General features: G+C 45.0%; 1 protein-coding gene across 3 annotated transcripts in view; it reads left to right on the forward strand.

The window, feature by feature from the left end:
- The window catches only part of RABL6 (RAB, member RAS oncogene family like 6), a 374,256-nt gene that overhangs the window by 55,538 nt on the left and 304,776 nt on the right, over window positions 1-13,942 (forward strand). For all 3 annotated transcript variants that reach the window (XR_014963001.1, XM_085610983.1, XM_085610992.1), the window contains exon 2: window positions 728-862. Coding sequence is in view for 2 of the 3 variants with exons in the window: in XM_085610983.1 (XP_085467109.1) it covers window positions 728-862 (135 nt within the window). In the remaining variant the exon portion in view is untranslated. The remainder of the gene's footprint in view (window positions 1-727; window positions 863-13,942) is intronic.

Consider the following 13,942-nt stretch of genomic DNA (forward strand, 5'->3'; position numbering starts at 1 on the left):
TCATAGATCATTCTTCCAGTTCAGGCCATACTTAGTTTCTTGTGGAACCTGCATTTTAAATAAAATGGGATTCGTTGTACTAATTCCATTCTACAACTGTGATAGCTTGAGGTACTATGAAACGGTCTCCTTCCATTTCTCCTGCCCTAGGATCTCTTGCTTTGGTGTGGCATTAATACTATAGTGTCTTCCCCTTCTTGCACTACACTTTCCAAGAAGTCGCAAGGTTAAATGCTTTTATAGTCTTCAAGTTCAGTATCAGCTTTACGTGTCATTGAAGATTTTTCGTCCTTCTAAATATTTGTTGTTAATGTCAGAGGAAGGTATGTAGCACAGCACCCTTCAAAATTGGGAAACAGGCGCTGGTTGTTCAACAGACCTTTTCAAGATCAGAAGCGCTCTTAAGTCAGCAGTTCCCCTGTCTGAAAAAGGATCCTGCATGTCGCTTATGACATCTTAGTCTCATCACCATGTTCCACGTCTTATCCACTCTTTAATATCATAAGCGATATATAATAATATACACCCCATCCCCTCACCCACCCCTTTGCTTCTCTGACTCAGAACGAAATACCTTGAGGTAAAGACTTGTTCTTTACATTACAATCAAATGTGTTTGATTACAGGTAAAGCCAGTAAAAAATGGAAAAATGTTTTTTTGTGCTCAATTTAAAGTTGTACAGATGAGTAAAAAAAACAAAAACTAATTTAATGTTTCACTCTGCAGTGAAAATTGTCATCCGTGGTGACAGGAACACAGGAAAGACCACCTTGTGGCACCGGCTCCAGGGAAAGAAGTTTGTCGAAGAGTACATCCCAACGCAGGAGATCCAGGTCACCAGCATCCACTGGAACTACAAAAGTAAGGCTGGCTAATGAAACCATAGGCAGGTGTCCCGTGAGAGCGTGCAGTGGTGGGTGTTTGTATGGGGTAACAAGAGGAGGGCAGTTAGTAGGCAGATGGTAGGGGGTCCTGTGGATGGTGAGACTGACAGGGTGAGGAGGGGCTGAAGGCAGTGAGTGCCTTCAAATGTTGGCAGACGATATGGGGTAAAATACAGGTGGAGACAGCGAATGTAAACAGGCAGAACAAACGATAAGTGGCGATCAAGGTTTGTGGAATAATTTGCTCTAAAAAATGTGAGTACATTTAAAGGTGTCAAGAATTAGTGTACAGTATACTGTTGTTTGAGAATTTTCTATGCACCTCAACTTATTATGGGTTTTAACACAAGAAATGTGGTAAGGGTGTAGAGAGGCTCATGTCTACTCTGTGAACAATTGTATGATTTAGCTCTACTGTTGGCTGCGAAGGGAGTAGGCAGTAACTGCAGTGTAAAGAAAAGTATTCTGCACTTCATAGGCTATCAAAAAAGTTGCTTCTCTCATGAGCCTGGGTTCCTTCTAGGTCAGAAGTGAAAATACATGCTCATAAATAGTTTCTTAGAAAGTTTATTATTGAAATAGATCCTCGAAGATGGTTCCATTTTATTGGCACAGGTATTGACAGGAGACTACCCCTTCGATCCTGTCTAATGATGTTAGAATTTCCTGAAGGAAGGCCACCAGTGAAATTTTTCCATCTACAAATAATCATAACCTCATGGAGGGAAACCTCTGCAACCTCCTTTGATCATCACCTGAACAATGGCTCAAGGGAATGACGTCCTTTCTTTCTGGTCAATGCGGGCTCTGCTACATCAGCTAACTTCCATACTATGCCACTGTGTCGTCATCCACATTGTACATCATGAGGCTGATTGTCTGAAACCGTTGGGTTTCCATGGAGTAAAACAAAGATTTGAGTTCAGTTGTGTCCTCTAGGTAGCAGAGGTTTTTATGGATGTTGGCAAGGCTACTTTCAGTCCTAGAATATTTGGGGAAAGGATAGCTCCCCTAAGCTAGTCCAGGAGGCTTATTTTATTTTGTGACTTCAGTCCTGGAATATGTTGGAGAATGTTACAAATTTCCCAAACATTTTAAAAGACGTCTGAACTATTGTAGTTAGCATTGCTGGTAGGTTTTACCCTTAGGGTGCTGCTGAAAACAAAAAATACTAAGAGTACTGCAGAAACACCGATCTGGGTGTCCACTCCCTGATTAGCAGCACCACACCGTGCCTTCAGAACAAATGGTACAAAGTAAACCTGGATTCTCAGTAGAATCCTACTGATTACACTTCCAAACACGATGCCTCATGCCGTTTCTGCAGACGGTTCCACAGTCCCTTCATGGGGAACTGGGCAGCTGCTGTCCAGGTGAGTCTTTTTTCCTTATCTCTAAAGCCCAGTGCAAGGGACAGCTTTGCAAAGATTTTGCCAGATGCCTTGGCTGTTTTTATTGTTGTTGGTGGTGTTTTTAGACAGTGCCATTTTTAAGTATGGCATTAGCCAAGACCTTTTAATTTTGCTAACATTATGTGCCTAGTTATAACTACAATTTACTTATTGTGTATTATATTTATATCTGATTGTGTCATTCATATTTTTCTTTTTCCGGCTACAACACAAAGCATGCGGCACTGGGTTGATTGTTTTCAGCCAAAGTTTTCTTATTGAACTTATAAGGATCTGGCAGGTTCCAGAACAATATGGTTTATCAAAATCCAAAGCAAGTATTGACTTTTCTGAAATGCTGGTGGCCAACACTAGACTGATTGGCTTTGCCAGTGCTTATTTTAAATGTGGCCACAACCCAGGGAGTGGCCCGGATGTTGATACCGAAAAAAAGACCTTTTAATATAGACCTGTTTCTATGCTAGTTTATTTAACTCTCTATCTGTCTTTTAGTAAATGGTCCTGTGGAGAACCCCCGCTAATAGGTGGATACACCCATTTAAAAAAAAAAAAGGTATATAGATGTAGGCCGTCTACATAACATCCTATTTCAGAAATGACTTTGGAATTCACCAGTGTGGGTTAGAAAGCAGGATGTCCTCTGAATTAATGTTAGTATTGGTGACTGCCGTTAGATTGTTACATACTGGCTATTTGACATATCCAAAATCTAATCCAGCACCAGAGCCTTTGTTTTCTCCTAGAAACTTAATATTTAAAGATAGTTTGAATTGGCTAAACCTGCAGGTCTTGAAACGGCAAGTACAAATTGATGACATTTGCTTAGTCGTGAATACTTCCTCCGTTTTCTGTTTTCTAATTTCCTGTTCAGGATGTGGCAAAGAGTACTGAGGTCTGGGGAAGGAATTCTGCAGTCATCTTGTAATGCACTTGATCCTGTTGCCAACTTTCTTGATTTGGAATTCCAGTGAAATATTGCCAAACATCACTAAAGAATTTAAATCTTAACAAGGGGACGTACAGAGCATTGGCCACATTTAGTTCGTTTTGGGTCCCATGCTTTTATTCTTTCCACGTTTATAAAGTAGGTTTGAGAGGATTCCCAACATTGAAAGTGACACACCACACCTAGTTTGTTTTTACTCCTTATTTTTTAAAATGTAAATATACCACAAGTGAAACCATTTTAGAGTGTGTGCATGTGTCATTGTGTTTTCCTTGGTTACCAAATTGATTCAGCGGCATTTCTCCGAGAAGTAAAACTCGCTTTTTCGCATTGAGTCTTCTGTGGATTAGCTTAGATGCCAGTGAAGGAAATTGAAAGACGCACAAATGATGGACGGAATGAAGAACAAATCAAACATTCACCCACAAGTCAAAAGGTCTGGGTTAAATCCATTGTTTGTTTTCTCATCATGCCACCCCAGTTTAGACCCAGTCATATGCAGATCAGTCTTGGCCCTGCTCCTCATGAGAACAGTCCAGCCTGAACTGCCAAGTCAGATCCTCCCTGGACAGGAAACAAGCAACCTGGGACCGGTTTTGGGTATCACCCATCTTCAGCCAGGCTAGCTTGAATCCAGTGACACAGTGAGCCCGGGGCCAACGTCTGGGCGTGAAAGCAAAAGACACACAAATCATGGACGTAATGCGGAACAAATCAAACATTCACCCCAAGTCAAGAGATATGGGTTAAATGTTTGACATTGTTCAGCATTCTGTCCATCAATTGTTCTTTTACATTTGTCATCCCGAGTGGGACGGGTATGCCCAGATGTCTGTTCTGTGCTCTTGATGCCACTGGAGTCAAGCTAGCTTCGCTAATGAGGGGTGATACACTGAAACCGATCGCAGGATTCTTGTTCCCGGTCCAGAGAGGACCTGGCCTGGCAGTTCGGGCTGGACTGATCCCATGTGAAGCAGGGTCAAGACCGATTTGCCTAAGGCTGGGTTTAAACTGGAATGGCATGGAGAGCAAAAAAAACTATGGATTTAGGCCCAGATCTCTGTACTGGGGTGAATGTTTGACATGGTTTAGCATTCTGTCCACCGATTGTTCATTTTGCATCTGTCAACTCGAGTGTGATGGTATGCCCAGATGTGGGTCCTCTGGTCTCCATGCCACTGGAGTCAAGCTAGCCTGGCTGATGAGGGGTGATACCCTGAAACCGGTCCCAGGACGCATGTTTCCGGTCCAGGGAGGACCTGGCCTGGCAGTTCGGTCTGGACTGTTCCCATGGGAAGCAGGGTTAAGACTGATTTGCCAATGGCTGGGTTTAAACTGGAATGGCATGGGGAGCACAAAAAAGATTTAGTCCCAGATCTCTGTACTGGGGTGAATGTTTGACATTGTTCAGAATTCTGTCCCTCGATTGTGCTATTTGCATTTGTCACCCTGAGTTAAGGAAATTGAGCACAATCCATGTGCCATAGTTTTTTTTTCTTGAATAAAGCTTAGCTGTGCGTCTTTTATGTTCAGAGTTGAAATGCCTTTTAATGCAAGTGAAATGCTAAGGAACAGGTATGTTTTAAAGATGTTCATCTTTGCAATATTTAAATTGTATAACTATGGAGGAAGCTGTGCTCCATTTCTCTACAGTACACAGGACTTTGTGTTAACCTTATGTGCTTGTTAACTGCTTAAATGTACAGAAAAATTAATTTTTTCATTATTGAGAGCGGAATCTAAACCACACATTTACCCAGCCGTGCTTAATAAGCCCTGTTGCGCCCCAGGTACATGTGTGGGTGGATCCATATAACCAAATTATAGAACCAGTGGTACCCTGGCATTACCTGGCCGTATGCATTTCTGATATGCCTTTTTTTTTATCCTAGCTGAATTTTAACCACAATTTAAGAGCAGAGCTGGTTTTTGAGGTAGAACAAACAAACTAGCACGCTACTTTAGAGCCTTGCAAATGTTTATTGGGCCTAGCCCTCGCCGATGAAAAATGTGAACTGGAACCAGGAATACAGTATAAAAATATGAGGTGCTCTAAATGCGTACTGGAAGAACTAAGGTAAAAATGAAAAATGTCCATAGCACATTTATTCTCTTGTGTTAGATTTTCTGTTAATTGTTTTTTTAAATACTTGTGCCTTTATGGAAGTAACAAATTATAAGCTCAAAATGCTTCATGAGCATTTCGGTTCTCGTCTTATCTTCCGTGAAGTGTGTCGCCACAGAATCAAGGCAAGAACCAGAGATTTGTCAATATGTACAGAGAAACAGACCCAAGTTTCCTTCCATTTCACCAAGTGGTTTTGTCAGTCAAGCAAATAACTTTTTCACAAATGATAATTGTTTTTATGGGGTGGGTTTAGAAGAATTTTTGAGTAATGTGTCAGTATGTGGAAATTGAAGATTGCCCCATTGCTTGCTGGTGACTCAAAATGTTTCTTGATTACACCCCAAAGAGAAAGACATCTGCTTAATCTGCTAAGGTTATTGGGAAAGACATTTAATTACCCCCTCATTCTTTTTCCATTGTAGTACTGCTTTTCTTGCCCCTCAAATGAAACTCCACTCATTTTTGCCCTCGTAAAATAGTGCCTCCACACGTGTTGACTTGTCGATACCAAGAAGTACTGTAGAAAAGACACACTTACTTACAAGAGGTTTGCAGGGATGGACTTGGGTCGAGGAAGACCTGGATTCAGAGTAATGAATATTAATGACTGGTAATCAGGGCACAAACACCTCAGCCGTCTTCCTCGTTCAAGCTCTTTCCTAATGGATGACCTAGCAAACTGCAGAAATCATCTAGAGAACTAAAGGTTAAAACTCAATTACGGTGACACTCAATGCATTTATTGAAATAAGCTGTGTTGATACAGAATGTTTATCAACACGTTTTATTCAAAATTAGAAGACGAAGCACCACTAATGACCTCTGTTGATGTTGGACAGTGTTTTAAAATAAATGAACAACCATATATTAAAACATAAAACAGCCAGCTAGAGGTTGCTGGGAGCACTTGCTTACCTTGTAATGAGTTAGTATCCCATGGGATCATCATCTAAATTGAATATATTGTATATCCAATTATGAATAGACTGGCGATAGGCACTGACATGTAGTACTCAATATATCTAATGACATATCTATGGAAGTGTTATCCAAGAGTATCTAAGCAGTGCACTCCCTCGCTGACTGACTCTGTTTGATCATCAGTCATTGAATTGTTGCTTCCTAATCTTATTAGATGTGCTCTTACTAGGTATCCTCATAGATTCATCTTAAAGCGATCCTTCCATTAAATTATTTGCTTTGTTGATTAGAAACCAATGTTATTCTACTATTAATTTGTATATGACTCAACTGATTTTTTTACTCTGTTAATTCCAATGCATTTCACACATTAAAATGTGCTTCAGGAAATTGTCCATCTGTTACAATTAAGAGACTTCTATATAAGCACAAGACCGTACCATTAAAATAAAGCGGAACTTTGTGTCAGAGTAGGGTAATTAGACACAAGAATTGGATATGATTTAAGCATGTCTGCCCTCATTATGAGTTGCTGAAAGTAATATACCTCGTGTTTTCAGCTGTACTACCAATCTGAAAGGGACAGTTAGTTATAGATTTCTTACCTTAGTATTATCCCCAGGCGTCAGACTGGATCCTTAGAATTTTTTCTTAGCAGTACCCCTGCGTGTCGGTGGGTGGCATCGATCGACTCTGCGTCCGTTGTCGTTGTCGTGGTCACCAGAATGACGTTGCGGTGTCTACTTAGACACCGCCCCTGCGTTCTGACACAGTTCTTTCTTTTTCCGCGCCAGCCTAGCTCAGATCGGGAGAGAGCTACCACTTGAGTCACTTTTTGACTAAACTTTTTCGACGTTTTGTCGACTGGTTTTTCGAGTCTTCGACTCCTTGTGCGCGAGTGATGTCACACCTTCGGACCATGATCAAGCCTTGGGAGGCCTGTCACAGGCTGATGTCTGTGACAGACCCGTACCTCGTGTGCCTTTGGTGTCTGGAGCACGACGGCGACCCGAAGTCTTGCTCCGACTGCTGGGCCATGAATCCTAAGTCTTTGTGGGAGCTATACCCAAAGCTCTTGGAGGCCCGGCGGTCAGCTCCACGTCGCTCCCGGTCTTGTTCAAGAGGAAGGTCTCGAGGCCGCTCGCAGAGCCCACACACCTCCTCGCACTCAAAATCTTTGAGGTCTTCGAATAAGTCGTAGCACAAGAAGAAGGCGAAGAAGTACCGGCGCTCTTCGCCATCTCCCCGTTGATCGGCTGATGCGACGCGGGACCCGGAGCGTTGTCGCTCGAAGGCTCCATCTCTAGTGCCACCTGCAGGGACAACTCCATGCCTCCCCCCTATCCAGGACCCGGAGCGTCTCCTGCCCAACCTTGTAAGTTCTACGAGGCTCTCCACCTCGCCTTTGAGCAGCCCGACTCTGCCGCTGTGCCTTCGGGCCCCACAGAGCTGTTTGGGCATCCTGGGTCTTCGATGCCGGCGGCTCCGTCCCTGGAGGGGCCCCCGCGGATTCAGGCCTGGAACCGGAACAACGCCGGTTGATCTTACCTGACCTTCCCTGGTGTCAGTGTTGGCGCCTCCGGCGCTGACCGTGCCCCAGGCCGACGCCATCCCCATCCTCACCCCCGAGATGGACCCGGAGCCGGACCAACATCGGTCGATCTCTGATCTGTCGCCCGAGGGTACTTTTGTACCTCTGTTTATCCCTGGTGTTCCCTACCACCCAAAAGGTGGTGTTGAGGACGGGAAGGGGTCGCTGGACCCTTTATCGGACCAGATAGAAGAGCTGGACTAGAGAGAGGACCTGGGTGAAGGCTGTGGTCTGGACACTTCTCCAGACCTTGACATGTTTTCTCCCCCTACCATGGCTATGGAGGAGGGAGCATCCTACGCTGTGCGGGTGAGAAGGGCGGCTGAGGTCTTGGGCCTTGAGCTTCCTTTAGTGGCGGTCAGGACTAACCTCCTGACAGAGGCGATTCAATCTGCGGCATCCACTTCCAAACCCCTATTGCCCTTCAATGAATCCCTCACTGACTTTATTCTGGGTACCTGGTCCAAGCCCAGCACAGGGGCTCCTGTGGAAAGGACGGTTGCACGCTGCCATTCCCCACTGGAATTCCCCACCCAGTTTTCCTCACCCAACACCCTTTCCCCGAGAGCTTGGTGGTCCAAGCCTCTTCCTCCAAGGGCGCATTCCCTTCTGCTCCCACAGATATCCAAGAAGCTGGAACTTCTTGGGAAGAGCTTGTTTTCTTCCTCCAGCTTAGCACTGTGGTCTGTGATTAACGCGTGCCTCTTGAGCCGATACTCCCATCCCATCTGGGACTCGCTTGCGCAAGTGCTGCCTCCGTGCCCGGGCCGTTCTCTCCCAGGCAGTGGCGGAGGGAGAGACACAGCCAAATTCACAATAAGATGTGGACTTGATGCCACCAACTCACTAGGCAGAACGATTGCCACGTAGGTAGCCCTTTGGCGCTATGCCTGGTTAAGGACATCTGGCATTACGGGGGATGTCCAGTCTACCATGATGGACATGCCCATAGATGGCCATCGCCTCTTTGGTGACAAAGCAGACTCTGCGCTGGAGCGCTTGAAAGATTCTCAGGATACTGCCAGATCTTTGGGCCTCGCAGCGCCTTCCCGTCCACCCGAGTGCTTTTTGTGGCTACAGAAGGGGCGCCCAGCCACGTCCGGTCCAAGCTAGCCACCGGTTCACGCAAGCTGCACAGCCTCTGCGTGGCCACAGACGTGGGACCCAGCGATCTCGTGGGTCTGGAAGCCTGCGAGCGGGCCAGTCCACCCTTTCCCCCTTGCAGCAGCCTCCACGCCTTCCTAGTCCGACCTTTCAGGGCCATCCAAGGCCAGTAGGCAGCAGGATTCGCCATCACCTCCCCCACTAGCAATCCATCACGTTTGACAGGTGGGTTTTGTAAATAGTGCGAAGGGGCTACTCTCTCCCCTTCGAGACTACCCCTCCCTCCATGCCACCATCTTTCAATCGCATGTCTAAGGATCATTTGTCGCAACTCCGCCAGGAAGTCTCAGCTCTCTTAGCCAAGGGAGCGATCAAGAGGGTCCCTGTGCCAGAAATAGGTCGTGGTTGCTATTCCCGCAACTTTCTGGTGCCCAAAAAGGACAAAGGCCTGCGTCCTATTCTATACCTCTTGGCCCTCAACTGCTTCCTCTGGAAGGAGAAGTTCAAAATGCTCACGTTCGCTCTGGTCCTGTCTGCCCTCAACCCTGGAGACTAGCTGATGGCGGACTTGCAGGACGCCTATTTCCATATTCCCGTCCTGCCCACCCACAGACGCTACCTTCGGTTCACGGTAGGCCACAAGCATTTCCAGTTTACCCTGCTCCCCTTTGGCCTTACCAGTGCCCCTCGGGTGTTCACAAATGTGATGGAGGTGGTCGCAGCTCATCTGCTCAGATCAGGGGTTCCAGTCTTCCCTTATCTCAATGACTGGCAGTTGAAGACTTACTTGCTCCAGGCTGTCGTCTCCCACCTCCAGACTACAGCGGACTTCTTGCACTCGCTGAGGTTCACTATAAATGTCCCAAAGTCACACATGGCTCCCTCTCAGATGCTTCCGTTCATCGGAGCTGTTCTGGACACCGTGCAGTTTCGGGCCTATCCTCCCGAACAGCGAGTCCGGGATATTCGGGCTATGATACTGATGTTTCAGCCTCTATGCCGGACTTTGGTGAGAATGACTGAGGCTGCTGGGCCTCATGGCCTCCTGCATCCTGCTAGTGGATCATGCCAGCTGGCACATGCGGGCTCTGCAGTGGGACCTGAAGTTCCAGTGCGCACAGCATCGGGGGAATCTTTCCGACTACAACCAGATTTCGGAGGGAACTGCAGCCCAATTGCAGTGGTTGCTGAAGAACCAAGCATGGGTCAGAGGCAGATCCCTCTCCCCTCACCAGCCAGATCTAACAGTGATGATAGATGCCTCGCTTCTGGGATGTTCTGCTCTCCGGCGGAGTCTGGGCTCCATATCAACCTGTTGGAACTCCGGGCGATCCGTCTGCCGCTGAAAGCGTTCCTTCTCTCTCTCAAAGGGAAAGGGGTGCAGGTATTCAGACAGCACCACCGCCATGTGGTACTGCAACAAGCGGGGTGGGATCGTGGACCCTGTGTCAAGAGGCTCTTTGTCTCTAGACGTGGCTGGAACATCAGGGCATTGCCCTAGTGGCTCAACACCGGGCTGGTTCTCTGAATGCCCGGGCGGGCGAACTCAGCAGTCAGTGCCTGGTGGATCACAAATGGCGTCTTCACTCAGAGGTGGTGCAAGGCCTCTTTCAGCGATGGGGAGAGCCTTGGTTAGATCTGTTAGCCACTGCTGTGAGCGCACAATGTCAGCAGTTGGAATTTCCAAAGTGGCTCTCGCTCGGCGACGCTTTTCATCGTTAGTGGAGATACGGCCTCCTGTATGCCTTTCCACCTGTACCTCTTCTGCCTCGAGTGCTGAAGAAGATCAAGTGCAACCGGGTCCAAGTTATTGTGGTGGCTCTGGACTGGGCACGAAGAGTTTTGTACCCTGAGCTCCTGAGCATGGCCATCGGTCCTCCGATCAGGCTGCCCCTTCTGAAAGATCTTCTGTTGTAGAAGAAGGGGACGGTTCTTCACCCGAACCTGTCCAGCCTCCACCTCCTTTTGTGGAGATTGAGCTGTGACAATTGACAGATTTTTACCTTCCACCCGAAGTCTGTAATGTCATCTTGGCAGCCAGGTGTCCTCCACAAAAACGGTATACGCTTGTCGATGAAAAACATTTGTGGCATGGGGTTAGCAAAGGCTGTGGATCCACTCTCTGCCCCTCTTTCAGAGGTCCTTCTGTATCTTCCTTCTTTAGCCCTGCTCTGGGCGCCCTTAAAGGCTACCTTGCAACTATTTATGCTTTCCTTCGGCTACCAGATCAGCCATCCCTTTTCAAGTCTTCTTTTTGTGAATAGATTATTTAAGGGCATTATTCATCTCTTTTCTCCTCCTTCCTTCATAATGCTCCAGTGGGACTTGAACCTTGTTTTAACTTCTCATGTGTGTTCCCCCTTCGATCCTTTTCACAATTTTCCTCTCAGGCTCCTCACTCTCAAAAATGCCTTCCATGTTGCTATCGCCTCTTCTCGCAGAGTGAGTGAGCTTCAAGCACTATCTTCTAAGCCCCCTTTCTTCTCTGTGCATCCTGACAAAGTGGTTCTTAGGGCGAAATCTTCGTTCCTTCCTAAAGTGGTTTCACCATTTCTCATTGTACAAACGATCACTTTGCCCACCTTTTTCCCACCTCCGCACCCTTCCAAGGAGGAGGAGAAACTCCACTGGTCCCTAAACGTGCGATATCCTTCTACCTTGACCACACGAAGGAATTCCGGGTGGATGATCAACTTCGTTGGCTATGTAGGTACCAAAAAAGGCTGGGCTGTTCAAAAGTGTACCATCTCTCGATGAGTTGTCCTTTGCAAAAAGATCTGCTACGCTTTCACGAAAAAGGAACCTCCAGTGGACACTGCAACATCATCCCGGCGACCACAACGCCGATGACGGATGCAGAGTCGACCGACGCCACCCACCGACGTGCAGGGGTACTGCTAAGAAAAAATTCTCTGGTTCCAGTCTGACACCTGGGGGTAATTCTGTAAGGAATCTATAACTAACATATGTCTCTTACAGATTCATCGTTACCGAAGGTAGGAAACTTGTTCTTCTGGACGAATACAGGCTGAACTAGGGGTGTTAATATTGCACGTCGAAAATTAAATGTATCGCCACACCTGTAGATAACACACATAGAAAAACTGTAGGAGTGATACAAGTTTAGATGTTATTTATCGCACATGATAAATAACGCTACTACGGGGGTACTTTACTTATCAAGTGCGATAAATAGCACCTATTATGAGTTTCTGACAAATAACATGCAAATTTTGGTCTCTAAATCACCAAAATCCACATGATGCGGTAAATAACATATGCTTTTCCCCATGTTAAATTTCAGCAGGCTTGACCTTTTTTTTAAATTTTTTATTTTTAAAACTCACCAGTTACTGATAACTCTCTCACAGTAAGGGCTACGATTTGTTAGTAGTAATACATTGAAATTTTCTGCAAACTGACAGTTCATGCTGATCTTTCAGCAATCTGCTTTGTTATACTTATCATATATTCCCTTGATCCTATGTTATCTTAGATCTGTATGTTGGAGTGCCATCGGAAAAAATAATGGAGAAAGACGTCTGTCCTTTGTCATTCCCCTGTATAGTGGGAGAGGAGATAATTGACCACAATCCTTCTATAATGCCATTTATTTATTCATGGTGCAGTTTATTCATTCTGTTTATTGTTCATATCAGGCAAACCAGGTGATAAGCCAATCAAATTAGATACATGCAAGTACACAATCACATTTAATCAAAATACACAATAGCGCATAGATAAGAGTGTAATACAAGATTTTGACTTTTTTCATATTAATATACTGAATTAATAAATAACTCAAACGGGAACAAGAAATAATTAAAGTAGTTCAGAACCACTTTAAACAGCAACTGTAAGTTGCAAACCATTGTTGCTTCATTTTAAACCTAGGAAAAGGAGCAAAAGGCTTGCTCGCATTTGCCCTGCGGTATAAATATTAGTAGCAACTGCCAGCAAACTGCAGCTCACTATTTATTTTTATTTGTATGAACTGAAAAGCAGTATGACTGCAGTTATTTTTAAACATTGGGCAAAGCCATTTCTTACTAATTGAGGCATATAGGTTCACCTGTATTAAGCATTCGTGCAGTCGGAAACGGCCGATCGGTCCATTTCGGACCACAAAAATGCTTTTACATATGTATGAAACACAAATTGCAATTCGGTAACATGTTACTGAATCGCAATTTGTGTTTGCAATTCAGTATTTGGAAGGGGCGTGTTTAGGGCGTCCCTTCCAAATACAGAATCTGAATGGGATGTATGAATGTTTTGCGACCAAAATACTGTCGCAAAACATTCATATTTTACCGACTTCTTGAAGGAGATGGTAACCTAATCGCAAATGGGAAGGAGTCCCCAGGGGGCCCCTTCCCCTTCGAGAATGATTTTTTTTTTTTTTTTTAAATGTCTTAAGAAATGAAATTGCAAAGTAACATTTTTTCTTTTTAAATACATCCCGTTTTCCTTTAAGGAAAATGGGCTGCATTTGAAAACAAAAATACTGCTTTATTTAAAAGCAATCACAGACATGGTGGTCTACTGACCTCAGCAGGCCACCATGCCTGTGATGGCGTAGATTCCTAATGGCTCCCAAATTGCGACCTAGCTCATTTATATGCAGGAGGTAGGTCTATTTGCGACCCATTAAGAATCGCTAATGAAACTGAAAAGTTTCATACATTAGGATTAGTGATTATCTAATTGCGATTCGTAGCAAATAGCAATTAGGTAATCGCTACTTGTAATAATGACACATGTGACCCTAAGAGTATTGAAAAAGTACACTTAAAGTCCCTTGCCTGGTTTGAAGGTACACACATCTGAGATTTAATATTTCAAATAATGGTCTTGTAGGATTTGCTTTATTTTCTTTTATTGAGAGGGCTCAAAAACCTTTTCAAGCAACAACTAAAATCTTTGTGAGGGTGACTTAACAAAGTCCCTAAATT

Source organism: Triturus cristatus, chromosome 1_2 (assembly GCF_964204655.1).
Source record: "Triturus cristatus chromosome 1_2, aTriCri1.1, whole genome shotgun sequence".
Lineage (NCBI taxonomy): Eukaryota > Metazoa > Chordata > Amphibia > Caudata > Salamandridae > Triturus > Triturus cristatus.